The sequence below is a fragment of the Vigna unguiculata genome, chromosome 4 (assembly GCF_004118075.2).
Source record: "Vigna unguiculata cultivar IT97K-499-35 chromosome 4, ASM411807v1, whole genome shotgun sequence".
Taxonomy (NCBI): Eukaryota; Viridiplantae; Streptophyta; class Magnoliopsida; order Fabales; family Fabaceae; genus Vigna; species Vigna unguiculata.
In genome coordinates this window covers 39,306,005-39,322,719 of record NC_040282.1, presented here as the reverse complement: position 1 = coordinate 39,322,719, position 16,715 = coordinate 39,306,005, and the positions used below count along the sequence as shown (strand labels likewise).

The 16,715-nt window shown below is 26.0% G+C and overlaps 3 protein-coding genes across 3 annotated transcripts; all 3 read left to right on the top strand.

Moving 5' to 3' along the window:
• The first annotated feature begins 4,270 nt into the window (after window positions 1–4,270).
• LOC114181727 (kunitz-type trypsin inhibitor-like 1 protein) lies at window positions 4,271–5,929 on the top strand. Its single transcript, XM_028068262.1, has 2 exons — window positions 4,271–4,606; window positions 5,479–5,929. The coding sequence occupies exons 1-2, from the start codon at window positions 4,321–4,323 to the stop codon at window positions 5,814–5,816; spliced, it is 624 nt and encodes a 207-aa protein (XP_027924063.1). The 5' UTR covers window positions 4,271–4,320; the 3' UTR covers window positions 5,817–5,929.
• A 4,705-nt stretch (window positions 5,930–10,634) lies between these two features.
• On the top strand, window positions 10,635–12,064 carry LOC114180898 (kunitz-type trypsin inhibitor-like 1 protein). Its single transcript, XM_028067193.1, has 3 exons — window positions 10,635–10,935; window positions 11,017–11,164; window positions 11,851–12,064. The coding sequence occupies exons 1-3, from the start codon at window positions 10,638–10,640 to the stop codon at window positions 12,062–12,064; spliced, it is 660 nt and encodes a 219-aa protein (XP_027922994.1). The 5' UTR covers window positions 10,635–10,637.
• A 3,829-nt stretch (window positions 12,065–15,893) lies between these two features.
• Window positions 15,894–16,676, top strand: LOC114180897 (kunitz-type trypsin inhibitor-like 2 protein; the record flags this gene model as incomplete). Its single annotated transcript, XM_028067192.1, has 2 exons — window positions 15,894–16,071; window positions 16,233–16,676. Coding segments are annotated over 2 exons (495 nt in total), but the record flags the coding sequence as incomplete, so codon positions are not given.
• Window positions 16,677–16,715: the final 39 nt, after the last annotated feature.

The window sequence follows — 16,715 nt, the reverse complement described above, 5'->3', positions numbered from 1 at the left end:
AGTGTCTCACCGCCTCCTCGTTCCTCTTCTGCTACCCCTGGACAGGTTTAGGTCCATACTGCAATTGTTTATGTTGGTTATAGCTAGAACTGATATAAAAAGTCTTTTACCTATATGATTATCACTACGCCAACTTTTTGTAGAATCAATATAAAAATAATTTTACTTTATTACAAAACTATTAACACACTAACATTTTATGTCGGTTCTAGTGATAATCGACATATAAAGTATTCTCATATTTACAGTACTACCGTCACATCACATATTATGACAAGTGAATTAGAATTGACTTAATAAGTTATCATAAAATGTGGATTTTGTACTAGTAAGTGTTGTGATTTGTTTGTCATGTACCAGAATAAATATATAAAAGTATGAAAGTTGGTCAAGTGATAAAGCAAAATAAATGGACAATAATTTTAAGAAACTTTTGATTTGTTTTAATGGAACTTCACAATCAGTTCAACAAATATGTCATGGAAGAGATATATATAAACATCAACAATTTATATTGATTTAGATCAACGTGAGATTATGTTCAATTTTTTACAATCTATCAAGTCCTTTTAACCATCATTAACCCAAAAACAAATATTACATTAAGGTTTGTTTATATTTTCTCTAGAAGTATTTCACTTGGGGATGAAACGAAATGGGACAAGGACACGTTTCATTATTTCCTTCTTATATCTGTAGTAAAAAAATGTATCCTCATCTTCATATTCGATAAATATAAATTTTTGCTTCATCCCTATATATATATATATATATATATGGAAAACGGGTAGTCATATTCATTTTTTTACTATTTTTTTATTAGTTAATTAATTTTTATAAAAAAATAAAAATTATGATAAAAGAAAGATAATAATATTATCAAATATTCAATATAAAAAAAATTGACTATCAAACATTCTCATTTATTCAATATAATATTATCAAATATTATCAAATAAAAAATTAACTATTCAATATAATATTATCAAATATTCTCATTTATTCACTATCAAACATTTTTAAAAATATATAATTTCATAAATTTGTAATCAAAGTATCAATTATAATTGAAAAAAAAAGTGAAAGAACTATATTAAATATTACACCATCACACATAAATAAAATTTCATAACAATAATTTTTTTTAATGGTTATTGAAACAAAATTGATAAATTTTAAAAATATTTTTAAAAATTATAAAAGAAAACTAAATATTCAAGTTTTTAAATATTTCAATTGTGTCTTTACTTCCTTTCTCTGGATTCTAATGATATTTCTCTTTTTATGAACTATTAAATGTTATAATACATCACTTCAATAAAATTGGACTGAAAAAAATATTAAACTAATAATAATTAAAATTTAGATATAAATTTTATATCTTTTTAACTTTAATCTAGGATGAATGATAATAAACATAATTATATTAAATAAAACACCTTTTATACATTTGGTGATAAAATTACCCTTTGATAATAAATTAAAAATAAAAATAATTATATAAAAAATTACCAAAATAGTGTTATGCTTGATTAAAGAAAACAAACAATAAAAATATTAAAAAATATATGAAATATGTGTATTTTATAAATAATTTGATACATATTAAACAAAATAACACAATAAAAAAATATACAATAAAATATATGATAAGATCGAAAGCATTTTGAATATATAAATTTTTTTTCTAAATATCATAGTCAAATATTGTCTAGAGATAATGATTTTTTTTTCCATATCTTAGTTATAAATGCTTTATTTTTCTCTACCAATAGCTTTTCGAAATATTTTTATGTAATTAAATTACTAAGTAGATTTAATTATGAATAAAATAAAATAAAATTATTATTTTAAATTTTAATTTTTTATTGTAATATTTTTTATACAAAATCTCACTATTAGTTATATCTAATAATTTATTTAGACTATTAAAAAATAAATTTTAAATTGGAATAAATTTATGAAATATTGATTATTTTTAATATTACATTTTTATTTTTTAATTTTATTATGACTTCATTTTCAAAAGGAAGTTGAAAAATTATATTAGAATTCAATTTCTAATCACCAAATTTTAACCTATTACTTTATAAAGATAGACGAAAATGAAAGTAAAAAGATTACAAAAAATAATCTTCTTAATAATAATGCTATAAATTAACCGGTCCAATTTCTTCTTTATTCAATTATTGTACTTGCATTGATATAATATCTTACCTACTCATCACGTGGCATAATACATCTTATATACTCTCGTTGATTTCATTTATTATTTTTATATAATAAATGAATTTGAAATAATTTGATTTGAGTAACATTCAAGAAAGAAAAAGCATAAAAAGATATGTTATAATAACCTTCCTCCCAAGGTAGGGACGGGATAGGTCGGTACAAATTTTGTTATCTTATATTTATCTTTATGAAAAAAATTCATTTTCATTTTATATTTAAATTTGACGGATATCAAATTTTTGTCTCATTTCTATCAAGTAATGGGTATATTCGTATCCATACTCATACCCGTTTTCTTATTGTTTCAAATATTAATTAACTAATTTTTATAAATTAATAAAAAGTTACAGAAAAGAAAACATAATATTATCAAATATTCAATATTAAAAGGAGAGTTGTTTCTTTGATATCAAGTACTTAGAAAAAAAATTATAATCATATACATTTCAAATTAAAATACCAAATAAAATTTCATGAGAACCAAAATATTTATCAAATTTGCAAACATTAATGAAACCTAGTTGATAAAATTTAAAAATATTTTAAAAGATATGAAAGGAAAACAAATATTCAAATTAAAATATTTTTTAAAAATATTTTTTTACTTCAATTTTTTAAATTCTAATGAATATATTTTTTATACACTAATAAAAGTTAAAATACTTCACTTAAACAAAATCATGTAAAAAATAAAGATTAAAATAATAATAATAAAAATTTAACATAGATCTTGTATCTTTTAAACTTTGATATATGTTCTATGGTGATTAAAAAGAATTCATCATAATTACATTAAAATTTTTTATTGCAACAAATAAAAATGTATATAATGATAAAATTATAGTACGATGATGAGTTGGAAAATAAAATATAATTGTATAAAATATGATGTTAGAGATATAATTACTGAATTTTATTATGAAGCTTACATATATTTACAAATATAATTAATGATTATTATATTTTCTTTTTTTCTCTCAAACCCAATATTTAAAATACATATTTTCAAAAAGTATTTTTTAAGGTAAAAAATTTGGTTTTCGAATAAAAAAACTGGTTTCACAATGTAATTATATGGTATATGATATTTGACAGCATTATTATTGATCACAGTACCAATAATTGTTTCAGAGTTCTTTTCTTTAACAACTGTTTCCTCTTTCTCTAAATTGAAAGACCATCTTGCCGACAAATCTTTTACATTTCTCTACCTATAAATTTGAAATATCTTTACATTATTTTTCACTAAAAATCTAATTATTTATAATGTATATTTTATTATTTTTAATCTAATTATTTAAATAACCAATTTTCATTTGTTAAATAAAAAAAAAAATTGTTTCTGCTACGTCGATTCTTAGCATCTGTTTATATTTATTGCTGCCGATGTTTCAATTAGCCCCTTTCTTTTTTCTTTTTTCTTTTTTCTTTTTTCTTTTCTGTCATCCAATTCAACTCTACGTACAACCTATGTAGGCCGATAATTTGGCATCTAAAAAATGTTTGCCAATGTTTCCTCATTTTATTTATTTATTTATTTTGAATAAGATATTTCTGGTTGGAAACTCGTGCAAATATCTGTTGAATCTGAAAGTTTTGAATATTAACAAGTTTGGAAGATAAACAAGTAACATTGTAATAAGGAAATTAGAAAATGAACAATAACACTGGGTAAAGAAATAATCCTAATGTAAAAAGTTACATTTAAATTCTTATTAAAAATTAAAAAAATTATGGTATGATTCTATTTTTTATTTTCATCCTTTATTTATCTTTTAACGTAATTTAATATAAATTATTGATTTTTTCAAAAAATAAAATAATAATTCATTAATCAAATACATACACTAAACCACGTTAAAAAAATAAATAAAGAATCAATATCATAAAAATGGTAATCATAATTTTTTTTTCCAAAACATAAATAAATTTCAAGTTTTTAAAACCCACCAAACTCAACAAACTATGTCCTGTGTGTCTTTTGAATTAGAAAAACGTGGTTTATAACAGTGTCCTTGTTTGTTTGTATATAAAGAACCGAAACCAGTTCATGAAAACACAAGCTCACCACCTTCGACTGAATCAAGCATGAAGCGAACCCTAGTTGTTGCTTTCTCCTTCCTTGCTTTCCTCACGAACCTTCCCTCAGGTTTCTCCGATGACGCAGTTTTTGACATATCGGGGAACCCCGTGGTAACAGATCGGCGATACTACATCTTACCAGCAATCCGTGGGCCACAGGGTGGTGGATTGAAACTTGCAAAAACTGGAAACTCACAGTGCCCTCTTACTGTCTTGCAAGATTACTCAGAAGTCTTCCGTGGCAGCCCTGTCAAATTCACCGTAGCTGAACCAACCCCTCTAATCCTCACAGGTTATTAACATCTTTCATGTTCTTTTGCCACGCTAATCAACAGTGAAATTAATAATCAAACGACTTCAGGTTCTTGGCTGAACTTGTTGGTGTTGTCATTTACATACTGTTTAAGATACATCAATCATAATGTCGTTGATATTTTAAAAATAGTAATCATTTGACTACTAAATTTTGACAATTTTTTCTTATAATACGAGATGTTATCTTCTAAGTGATTTTTGAATATTGAGAAAATGAAAAAATAGAAAATCACTAAAAAAATCACAGCTAAAGTTGTAAGAGAAAGTTGTCAAAATTTAGTAGTCAAAAGATCATTTTTCTTTTAAAAATTCTTTTAGGTTAAGGAATGATTTTAGTCCATGAAAGTTGACGCAAAATTGGAATTTGTTCATGTCTGAAATTTTGATGCATTTTGATTTTCAGACTTTAAAATTTTGATACTTTTGTGTTAGTATTTGAGTTGTTTGTACAATTTGACACGTTAACGCTTCAATATCTATTACGAAACGTGTTTGATACATACAAAAAATTAACGTAATTGAATTAAAAAGATTATATCCATTTATTTTTTGAGTTTAGGGACCAAAATATATTAAAATTTCAGACTGAGATGAATTCCAATTTTACATTAAAGTTGAGGGACTCAATATATATTTAACACATTTTCTTAATATGTTTTAAAACATTAAAATTAGTGTTCATCGATATATTTTTAATGCTTAGAAAATAACACCAAAAAACTCAGTAGAGAATCATAACTCTAACAAAAATGTGTTAGTGATTTACTTGTGTCAATGTTCTTGAGTGGCTAAATTGTAGTGAGAATTTATGTTGTGTTACTAATTAAAATTTTTGGAAAAATGGTATAGATAGCAGCCTGGATATCGAGTTCGTAGATAAGCCAGAGTGTGCAGAATCCCCCAAATGGATAGTGTTTTTGGACAATGAAATCTACACGCCATATGTGGGACTTAGTGGACAAACGGGGCCAATTTTAGATGGGAAATTTAAAATAGAGAAGCAAGGACTCGGGTACAAGCTTGTGTTCTGCGTCGATGACTCACAAAATTGTTTCGATATTGGGAGGTCTGATGCACAGAACGGTGAGGATGGAAGACGCTTGAGTTTCACTCAGGAAGATGTCTTCAATGTTGTGTTCGTACAGGCATTTGAAGATGATGATAAGGTTATTAAATCCGTTGTTTGAATCAAATATCTCAACTATGCTTAATAAATGTTGAGTTAATGCAATCATATACATGTTCTTCTTCTTGTGATTTGCATTACCTAAGTCAATAAGAGAGATCTTTCTCTCTTTCATTCCTTTCCAATTTCAAAGTCATTAGAAGAGTATTAGGTTTAATAAAAATAAATTTTATTGTACTTAATTAATAATAATAAAATATCATACTTCATGAATAAAAATAAAATAATACTTTTTAGGAGTGTCAAATAAAAGTATAAAAAGAAAATTCAACATGACCATACAAAAATTGTAGTTTGACTACATATAAAACAAAAAATGCATCAATTTTAAATTTTATTGTAACAATTTAATAATATTCCAATAATTAATACTAAAATGTTAATATTTTGAATTATCAAAAGATTATATATATTTTTTTAAAGAAACCTCTCATTTCATTTTCCGACCAAAAAAGTATTATCACCTTATGATAATAGTTGGTTATATTGACTGTCTAAAATAATTATATTTTTTAATTAAACATATGTGTTATTTAATTTTGTGGTCAAATGGAATGATACAATGATTTGATTTCAACTATCTACTTCAATTATCTATCTATTCTGAAATGGCGTGATGTGTCTCATGGAGTGGTTGTTGTGTGATTTGTGATGTTTTGAAAAGCAGATCCAACACCACCATTTGATTCTTGTGGGTTTCATCGTCTTTCCTTTCCTTAAAACGAGTAATTACTGCACAGGCATTCACACTTCTTTTATTACTTTGTTTTTATTTTGGGTTTATCATAAGGTGGTTAGTACTATTATTTATATTATTATTATTATATACTACGATTAACATTATTATTATTATTATTAAAAAAATTAGTATTAATATTATTATTATTATTTTAACTAACTAACTAATAATAACAATAATAATAATAATATTAATATTAATATTAATATAAGGGCTAAAAAACCATCAAGAACTACAAATTCCACATAAAAGTTTACAAGACCAAAATAACAACAAAGACCAAACCATGACCAATGTAATACTTAAAAATTTAAAATACAATATATAAATAATGAATGATAGTATTTTAGTAGGTGATAATAATGTAATGTTATTAAGTTAATATATAAAATAAATTTATATTTATTAAAAATGAAGTGAAATGAATAGAAAAGTTAATTGTTGATGAATAAAAAAAATAAGATAAACAATTTTATAGAAAATAGGTGAAAATAACCATTAATTTTAAAAAATAATAAATAATTATATTATAAAAGATAGAATTGGTATTATGAAATGTGGACACAAAAGAGGAAATTCTCTTTATTATTGTTATAGATATAAATTAATTCATTAAAAGTAATATTATAAATTAAATTTATAAATGAAAAGAAAAAGAAAAACAAATTAAATAAATGCTACGCACCTAAAAAAAATCTTATCCTAATCAAAAGACTTATTTTGTAATGAATACTACACCTCAATATTAATAATAATAATAATAATCCTTTATCACATTTTTAAAATCTGAGGATAGAATGGAATCAACTTTTTACTCCAAGAAAAATAGTGTAAATTTACTACAAAGAAATCATGTAAATTTATTAAAAAAAATCCTTAAATAACAATTATTTTAAAGACAAATAATAATCGATCACTATAATTAATTTATATATTAATTTATAAATTTAAAATTATTGATCTTTAAAATAATTACTATTATAAATAAAAAATATATAATTAATGATTAATTAAACTTTAAAGTAGTTATTAATATTAGTTATAAAAATTTTTGTTATCATGACAACAAAACTAAAGCTTCATCACTTGCCATTGATCGATATCACTTGAACCTTACCAAAAACAAAAACAAACTCATGAAATTATTAGAGTTGGATACCTTGGTACATAATAAATAAGTTGTCATAGGAGGGCTCGAAAGAAAAATGTTTTAAGGAAAGGAGAAAGAGAGAGGAAGAAAGAAGAGAGAAAAGGGAAGAAATAGAAGAAGATAAGAGAAAGAGAACACATATTTTTAGATTTTCAACGATCATTGAGATAATGAGACTTGACATTTATTATTTTATTTATTTACTTATTTATTTATGTTTAATTTCTTTTTTATATTTACTTAGTGACATGTCGTTAATCTCATTTTATTTATTATTTATTATTTATATTTATTTTAATTTATGTATTGATCTATTTAATTATTTATATTAGGTTAAATATTTTTAGTCTTTAAAAATGGATGTGAATTTGGAATTTTTTATTGTTCAAAATTTTGATACATTTTGGTTTCAAATCATAGAAATAAATGAATGTAGTCTTTTTAAGTTAAATACGTTAATTGTTTTGAACTTGTTAAACAACATTTGAGTTAAAACTTGTCTAAATAGTGTAAGTAATTGAAACACCATCTTAAAACGTGCTTGACATATAAAAATTTGGGTTAAATATGTTTTTTGGTCCTTAACTTTTAGTGAAAATTTGAATTAGTCAATTTTTAAAACTTTTGTTCAATTTAATCTCACGACTTTATAAATGCGTGAATTTAATCATTTTAATCAAAATTTGATAAATTTATTTGACGTTCCAAATGCATCTTATTATACAACTGAAGTTGTTTATACCATTTGACACATCTTCGCTTTAATATTAGCTAAAAAAATGCTCAACCACTATTATAAAATGTGTTTGAAATGTCTAATAATCAAAATAAAATTCTATTAAAAAAGATTAAATTCACACATTTATGAATAAATAATAAAATTAAATTAAAAAATAATTAATATTTAAATAAAATTAAGAAAAAAATTATATATATATATATATATACTATTTTACATTTTATGTTTTTTTATTATACATTTATTAAACTTAAAAAAATATATAATTATATATTTTAATTTAATTTTTTATTTTGTTTGATTTTGTTAATTTTATTTACAGGTTTTTTTTAATTTTAAATACTTTTTCTATACTTTTTTTTGTTTTTCTATTTTTTATTTTTTAATGTTTCTTTTTTTAAAATTTGTATATTTTGAAACTTTTTAATATATATTTAATATATATATATATATATATATATATATATATATATATATATATATATATATATATTTGAATTTGTCAGATTAATGGAATTTCAAAATCTAGTTACTTTTTTAACTGGATTTCAAAATCTGATACTTCTTCAACCACATTTTCAAATCCAGTACCTGTATGTGAGTGTATTTGTCAAAAAATCAAAAACTCATTTTAAGTATTTTAAAAGAATTTGGGATGTCGAAGAAAAATTGGAAGTAGAAGGAGAAACACGTGCTCTCATATCATAAACAACCTGAATGCCTTTTCTTCCTACACCTCCATAATTTTGACAAGCACCCCTGTACAGCTAATGAGTGTTGAGTTAATGCAATGATATGCTTTCTTTTCTCTCTTTGAAACTTGAATGAAAGACATTAGAAAATTATAATTGAGACGCCCACAAACGCCCACAAACGCCCACGTATACTTCTGCAATGCACAACTTTTAAATACCAAACATATCCAATTATTGAACTTCCACTTAATATCTTACCACCTACTCAGCACTCAAATAATGCATCTTATAGACTCTCCTTGATTTTTTTTTCATATAATAAATGAACTTCAATAACATTAAAGAATAAAAAGTATAAAAAAAGTTTAGCATAATTATCTTCGAAAGGGAAGTACAACTATAATTAGAAATGATAATTATCTAATTCCGTCATCATCTCTACAAATATTTAGTTATTAGACACCATATAAATAAGTAAAATTGATTCTATTTTTTTTTCGTTAAAATCAATATTGAAAATACTGATTTTTTTCAAAGGGTTAAAGAACATGTAGTTTTCAGATAAAAAAACTTGTTTCAAAATCTGGCGGTATAATATTTTACAACATGACCGATCAAACTACCAATAATTGCTTCACATTTGTTTTTTTTTTAACAATTACAAAAGTCTGTTTCTCGAAATTGTATGTCCCATCTAAGCCAATAATTCTACATTTCTGCAGACACACACCAGAAAGGAAAATTATATTATAATTTTTGTTTTTCACTTTTATATTTTACTTACCGACGTAATTACACATTACGTTAAGATATCAAGAATAAGATTTAAAAAAATGGAAGATAATAATATTTTAATTACTAAATTTTTGATAATTTTGTTTTTATATGAGATAATAGTTTTAAAATATTAAAAATAAAAAATCAATTAAAAATAACATTTAAGATTATGTCGAAAGTCTTATTAGTCGATAAGACTAATTCACAATATATAAGTGGATGCAATCTTTACCTTACCAGTTGATTTTGTGAAGTTGAGTTAAGCTTAAAGTCCACTTCTAACATAATATCAAAATAAGGTCGAAGTCTATCTTAACGAACTTTTTTAGATATTTTATTCCAAATCCCATATCAAATCGCTAATAGATTACCCACTAATTTTTTATCTCACACATAAAATAAATATACCTCAACGTAATAATTTTATGAAATTAAATTAGATTTAAAATCCATTTTTATAAAAAAAAATTTCCAGAAATGGAAGTGATAATATTCTACAAATACACCCTTACGAGTAATTTCAACTGTCTTATCAGTCTCTTCCACATCACTGACCAAAATTGAAGTGTACATATCTAACCCATGCAGTATCTTATCTTTTTCCAAAGTACAAACACGTGGTGGGTGGTACATAGCAGCATATCTTTGTTTCTATATAAGGAAAGAACAAAAACAAATCCATCACAAGATCTGAAACAACAACACCTCCCAGTGAATCAAGCATGAAGCGAACCCTAGTTCTTGCTCTCTCCTTCTTTGCTTTCTTCACCAATCTTCCCTTAGGTTTCTCAGATGATGCTGAGCAAGTTGTGGACAAAGATGGCGACCCCCTTGAACCATCTCGCCAATACTACATCTTTCCATCATTCTTTGGCCCAGCAGGTGGTGGTGTGAAATATGCCAGAACTGCGAATTCAGAGTGCCCTCTTACTGTCTTTCAAGAATACTCACAATTCTATCGTGGCAACCCGGTCAAATTCACCGTAGCTGGAGACACCGACACCTCTGATATATTCACAGGTACTCACTCACTCATCAAGGATGAAAACTGAATAGTTTGTTATTTATCACTCATTTGAATTATTTGAAACATGAGAATAGGTACGGAAGTGGAAATCGAGTTCGTAGATAAGCCAAGGTGTGCGGAATCATCCAAGTGGTTGGTGTTTTTGGACGTAACAATAAACAAGGCATGTGTGGGAATTGGTGGTGCCGAAGACCATCCAGGGCAAGAAATTTTTGATGGGAAATTTCATGATGGGGAAAACAATAACAAATAATATACCAGAAAATGCAGCGGATATAATTTCTCTTAACTTATAAGAATCTATGAGGAGCAATAATCAAAAAGCAGCAATAATAAATCACCAAAAACACAAATAAAGGCACCAAGATTTATAACGTGGAAAACCCCTCAAATCAAGAGTAAAAACCACGAGTCGTCCAGACCAAAGAAATAGTTCCACTATGATCAACAAGAGTACAAGAGAGTCTCAATCAATAGTACAAATTAGTGCCAACACCCAACCAAATAACAAAACAACAAAGCTTTCAAATAGAGAAGAACAAGAGAGGAAACCTCTACAAATCACTGCTGCAGTGCGAAATTAATATCTCCCAACTCAGACCTCGTATCAAAGATCCGACCGGTCAGAATGAAGAGCAACGAGTTCCGAACCTGCTGTAAAAATTTCAGCCCGATCCAACGGTGAACGAATCCGCAGCGCCGAATTTACTGCGACAGCTCTATGAAAAACGTGAACAGAATTTTCACTCTACCTCTCCCTCTATGTGTTAGGGCTTTCAGTGTATTCTGATTCTATTGTTCTGCCTCTCTCTTTATTTTATAGCCCCTCTCCACTAGGTTAAGTGAGACATGGACTTCTCAAATTTTGAGTCTTTTTCTCCACATAGGAAGGGAGTCCAATACCCAACATTTCACATTAAGAAATATGGAATTGGGTACAAGCTTGTGTTTTGCAGGACTGAGTCAGCACAAGCTTGTTTGAATATTGAGAGGTTTGATGCTTATAACGGTGAGGAGGGTAGACGCTTGACTCTGACTGAGGAAGAATATGGTGCCTCCGATATTGTGTTCATACGGGCATATGATGATGATGATGATAAGGTTATTAAGTCCGTTGTTTGAATCAAATATCTCAAATTTGGTTAATAAATGTTGAGTTAATGCAATCGTATATGCTCTACTTGTTGTGATTTGCATTACCTAAGTGAATAAGAGATCATGACTATGCTTTCTTCTGTGAGATCTTTCTCTCTTTTCTTCTTTCCAATTTCATAGAAAGAAAAATATTAGGTTTAATATATATTCTAACTCTACAATTCGTTCAGAAACAAAAATCATCCATTTATATGTTCAGTACGATGAGATACGCATGTCGTAAAGTCCTACATTTTCTATAATAAGAAAGAGAATGTGTGTTTATAGCTATATAATAAATTTAATTTTTATTTTGAAGAGAGTAAGTGTGCATGGAATTAAAGGGCATGTGATTTTTATTCGATTTTAGTTATCTGTTAATAGAACGATGATATTTTTAATTGATGATGTATTTTTTTACACAAGCATGAAAGTGATGAAGAAAGGAGAGAAAGAGAAGATGCAAATGTTTATATTCTGCTGTTCAACTTTCACACTTGGACAAAACATTTTGTATAAAGACGAACTCGTGTTTTAAAAAGACAAATGATTAATTTGCAAACTCATTGGATAACAATAAAAAGGAACCATTAAAACTTTAATTATTTTTATAAAATTATAATTTTGTTAAAGTTAAATACTGAAAAAAAAACAATATATGAAACAATGTTATTTGGTGAATATACCTAAGGTTTCACAATTTCTTTCATTATTTCATTTTTTTAATGTCAAAGTTTGTATTGTTACGTTGAAAATATAAAATCAAGCGAGTATATTATAACTCAATTTAGAAATATGAAAATTTTATACATTCAATACCAAGAAAATTTGAAATCAAAATTAAATATACTCCCATTTATGAGAATTTTAAAAAATTAATCATACCTATTTTATACAATAGTGATGATGAAAGGGAAATTACTGAAAAACTTATAATTAAGTCTGACGTAAAAAATAATAATATAAAATAAATAAATAAATAAATATATATATATATATATATATATATATATATATATATATATTTTAAAATGGAAGCAAAACATATAAAATCAAGTATCTTGAGTAATTTAACTATGGTAAAATTGTTAAGACGCCTACACCTGTCCACTTGATTCTGCGATGCAAAACATTAAATGTAGCAGGGTAGTGTGGGAGAACTTCACAAGCCTCCCATGGAGGAAAACTTAATATTTACCGTTTAATCCGTTGAATATCGTGAATTTTATATGTTCATATAAACTTCGTAAACAAGATGGAGTATTTACATGTAATACTCCAAGCTTGGAAATGTTATTAGGGAAAGTAGATGTTCATTTGGAACCATACAAGGATGAGTAGTTGCAGTGATTTGGAAGATGAGTGATTTTTTTTATCTAGTGTGTATCGGGCGGATTTGAAGGATTGTTTCACCAAATTATCCTTTGTCACCTTTTTTTTTTTCCACGTGTTGTATGTAGCAAAAATTACTCTTTTTTCACGTGTTAGATCGATCCCAAATTTGTAGATTCGATCCCTCATAATTTTTGGAACGGAGCTCCTCTTCGCTGGATTCGATATGGGGGTGGAGAGTGGATTGGACTCCTTTTTTGTGGTGACTCCATTCTTACAACTTCCTTCCTACAACTAAATTAATTTATTCTATTAATTTTTTTATGTATTTATTTAAAGTGTTGTATTAAATAAAAATTTAAAAAATTATTATAACTAATACAAATACTAATTTATACTACTTATTACTTAAAGGGCAAAATGGTAATCTCTCTTTTCTATATATTAAAATGGTAATCACAGTTATATTTAATAATTTATTTAAACTATTAAAAAATAAAATTTAAATAGGACTAACGTTATAAATATTGATTATTTTTTGTTATATTTTTAATTTTTAATTTCTAATTTCTTTTTCAAATGAAAGTAAATAATTAACAAAAGTAGTACGTAAATCATACTATATAGTATGTGGGTAAAAAGTTTTTTAACAATTATGCTATTATAAAAAATCTATCAAAATTACTCGGTCGAGTTTCATCCTTATCCAATTATTGTACTTGCATTTATCTAATATCTTACCTACTTGGCACATAGGATAAGTTGATATTTTTTTATATATATAATAAAAGAAGTTGAATTAATTTGACTTGAATAACATTAAAGAATAAAAAATATACATAAAATTGAGCATAATTATCTTCCATTCCAAAGGGTAGTATAAGTATAATTAGATATAATAATTACCCAATTCTTTTATGAAGCTTACAAATACTTATATTATCAGACACGACATAAATAAGTAAATCGATTAGTATATATTTTTTATCTGTTAAAACAAATATTGAAATTCCAATTTTCAAAATGTATTTTTTTTGTGGGTCAAAAAGTTTGGTTTTCGGATAAAAAAAGCTATTTAAAAAAAATGTGATTATATCATATTTCACAGCATTATTGATCAAACTACCAATAATTGCTTCACATTTCCTTTTTTTTTAAACAATTATATTCCCTCCAAATTGTAAGTGGCATATGAACCACAAAAATTTTCACATTTCTCTACCTGTACATTTGAAATATCTCTGCACATACATGTTTTTTCATTAAAAATCGAGTTATATTTAAAATATATTTTTATTACTATACTTTAATAATTTTAATCTAATTATTCAAATAAATAACTAAGATTCATTTGTTAAATTAAGAAGAAGAAAAAAACCTCCGGTCTTAAAATTATTAAAACATTAAAAAAATGTTATAAATGTTTTGTCAGTCTCTTTAATACCTCTGTATTTTTCCTACACTTCAATAATACACCTTTGCTGCTACGTCGATTCTTAACATCCGTGTACATTTGTTGCTGCCTATGTTTCAATTTTGAGCTCTTTCTTCTTTTTCTTGTTTTTTTCTTCCTTTTCTCTCTCATAATTGGACTTTCCATACCTAACTATGTACTATCTTTTTCTAATAAGAAAAACGTGGTGCTATAACAGCATATTCGGCAAAATCATTAAACCAGTAAATTTTATTTTTAAAATTATTGAAATGTCTTTAATTTAAAAAAAAAATATAAAAATAAATTTGTGTCAAATTGGTACGATAAAAATTAATACTACTTTATCGTGACTTTATGATAAATTAGCATGACTTTAATTAAAACAAAAAAATTTTAATATTTTAAAATTGCATCAAATTGACATCCTTTTAATTTAGATTAATATAAATGTTGAAAATTTGAATATGAATTTAAGTTTTATGTAGTAAAAAATAAGAAAGTTGAATATTATATGACTCATAAAATCAGTGTTTTAAAATTTTGAGTAAAAGATCGTATTAATTCGTTATATATAAATTTTATATATAGATTAAATTCATATTTTATTAATATTGTATTTTCCTAATTCATCATAAGATTTATCTATATCAAAATCTAATTCTTATAATGACATGTTGTAAAGAAAAAAACTCATGAACTCATCAAATCTCGTGTTTATGAAGTACAATCATGTTTCATTAATTTTGGATATTTCTATTAATCTTTTCTGGAAAGACCGGTGAATAAGTCTTATTAAACTTGACACGAATTTAATTAAAATTAAAACAAAAATGACAATGCCCCTTATGGGTGCATTTCTCATCCTTGTTTCTATATAAAGAAGCAAAACCCGTTCATGGAAACACAAACACAACATCAAGAACACCCTCCCACTGAATCAAGCATGAAGCAAACCTTAGTTCTTGCTTTCTCCTTCCTCGCATTCCTCACGAACCTTCCCTCAGCTTTCTCAGATAATGCTCCTACGCCAGTTCTGGACGTAATGAATAACACCGTGGAAACAGATCGGCAATACTACATCATACCATCAATCCGTGGCCCACCAGGTGGCGGATTGAAACTTGCCAAAACCGGCAACTCAGACTTGTCTTGCAAGATTTCTCAGAAGTCTTCCGTGGCCGTTCTGTCAAATTCACCACCGGCGGAGACAGCACTGTAGTCCTCACAGGTACTCATCAATCATTTTTTGTTACTATAAGATTTTGTTAGTGAAAAGAAATATAATATTATTAGAAAAATTGAACTCATACGTCTTTTTGTTAGTAGTTTCTAAATTGAATTATTTTCCTAAAAATGATAATGTTGGGTTACTAATTTGATATGGTATAGGTCAGAATCTGGTTATCGAGTTCGTAAATAAGCCAGAGTGTGCAGAATCCGGCAAGTGGGAGGTGATTTTGGACTTCAAATTCCCCGTGCCATACGTGGGAATTAGTGCTCAGCAACGAGTTGTTAGTGGCTCATTTCAGATTCAGAAGTACCGATTTGGTGTTGGGTACAAGCTTGTGTTTTGTCGAGATGGCGGAGAAACTTGTTTGAATATTGGGAGATTTGATGCAAAGAACGGTGAGGATGGAACACGCTTGAGGCTGGATGACCCAGATCCCTTCGATGTTGTCTTCGTAGAGGCTTTTGAAGATAAATGAGGTTATTAAGTCCGTACTTTGAATCAAATATCTCAACTGTGCTTAATAGTTGTTGAGTTAATGTAATCATATGCTCTTCTTGTTATTTGCATTATCCAAGTTAATAAGAGATATTAATTGTTATATATGGTTGCTTTTGTGAGATCTTATTCTCTTTTATCTCTTT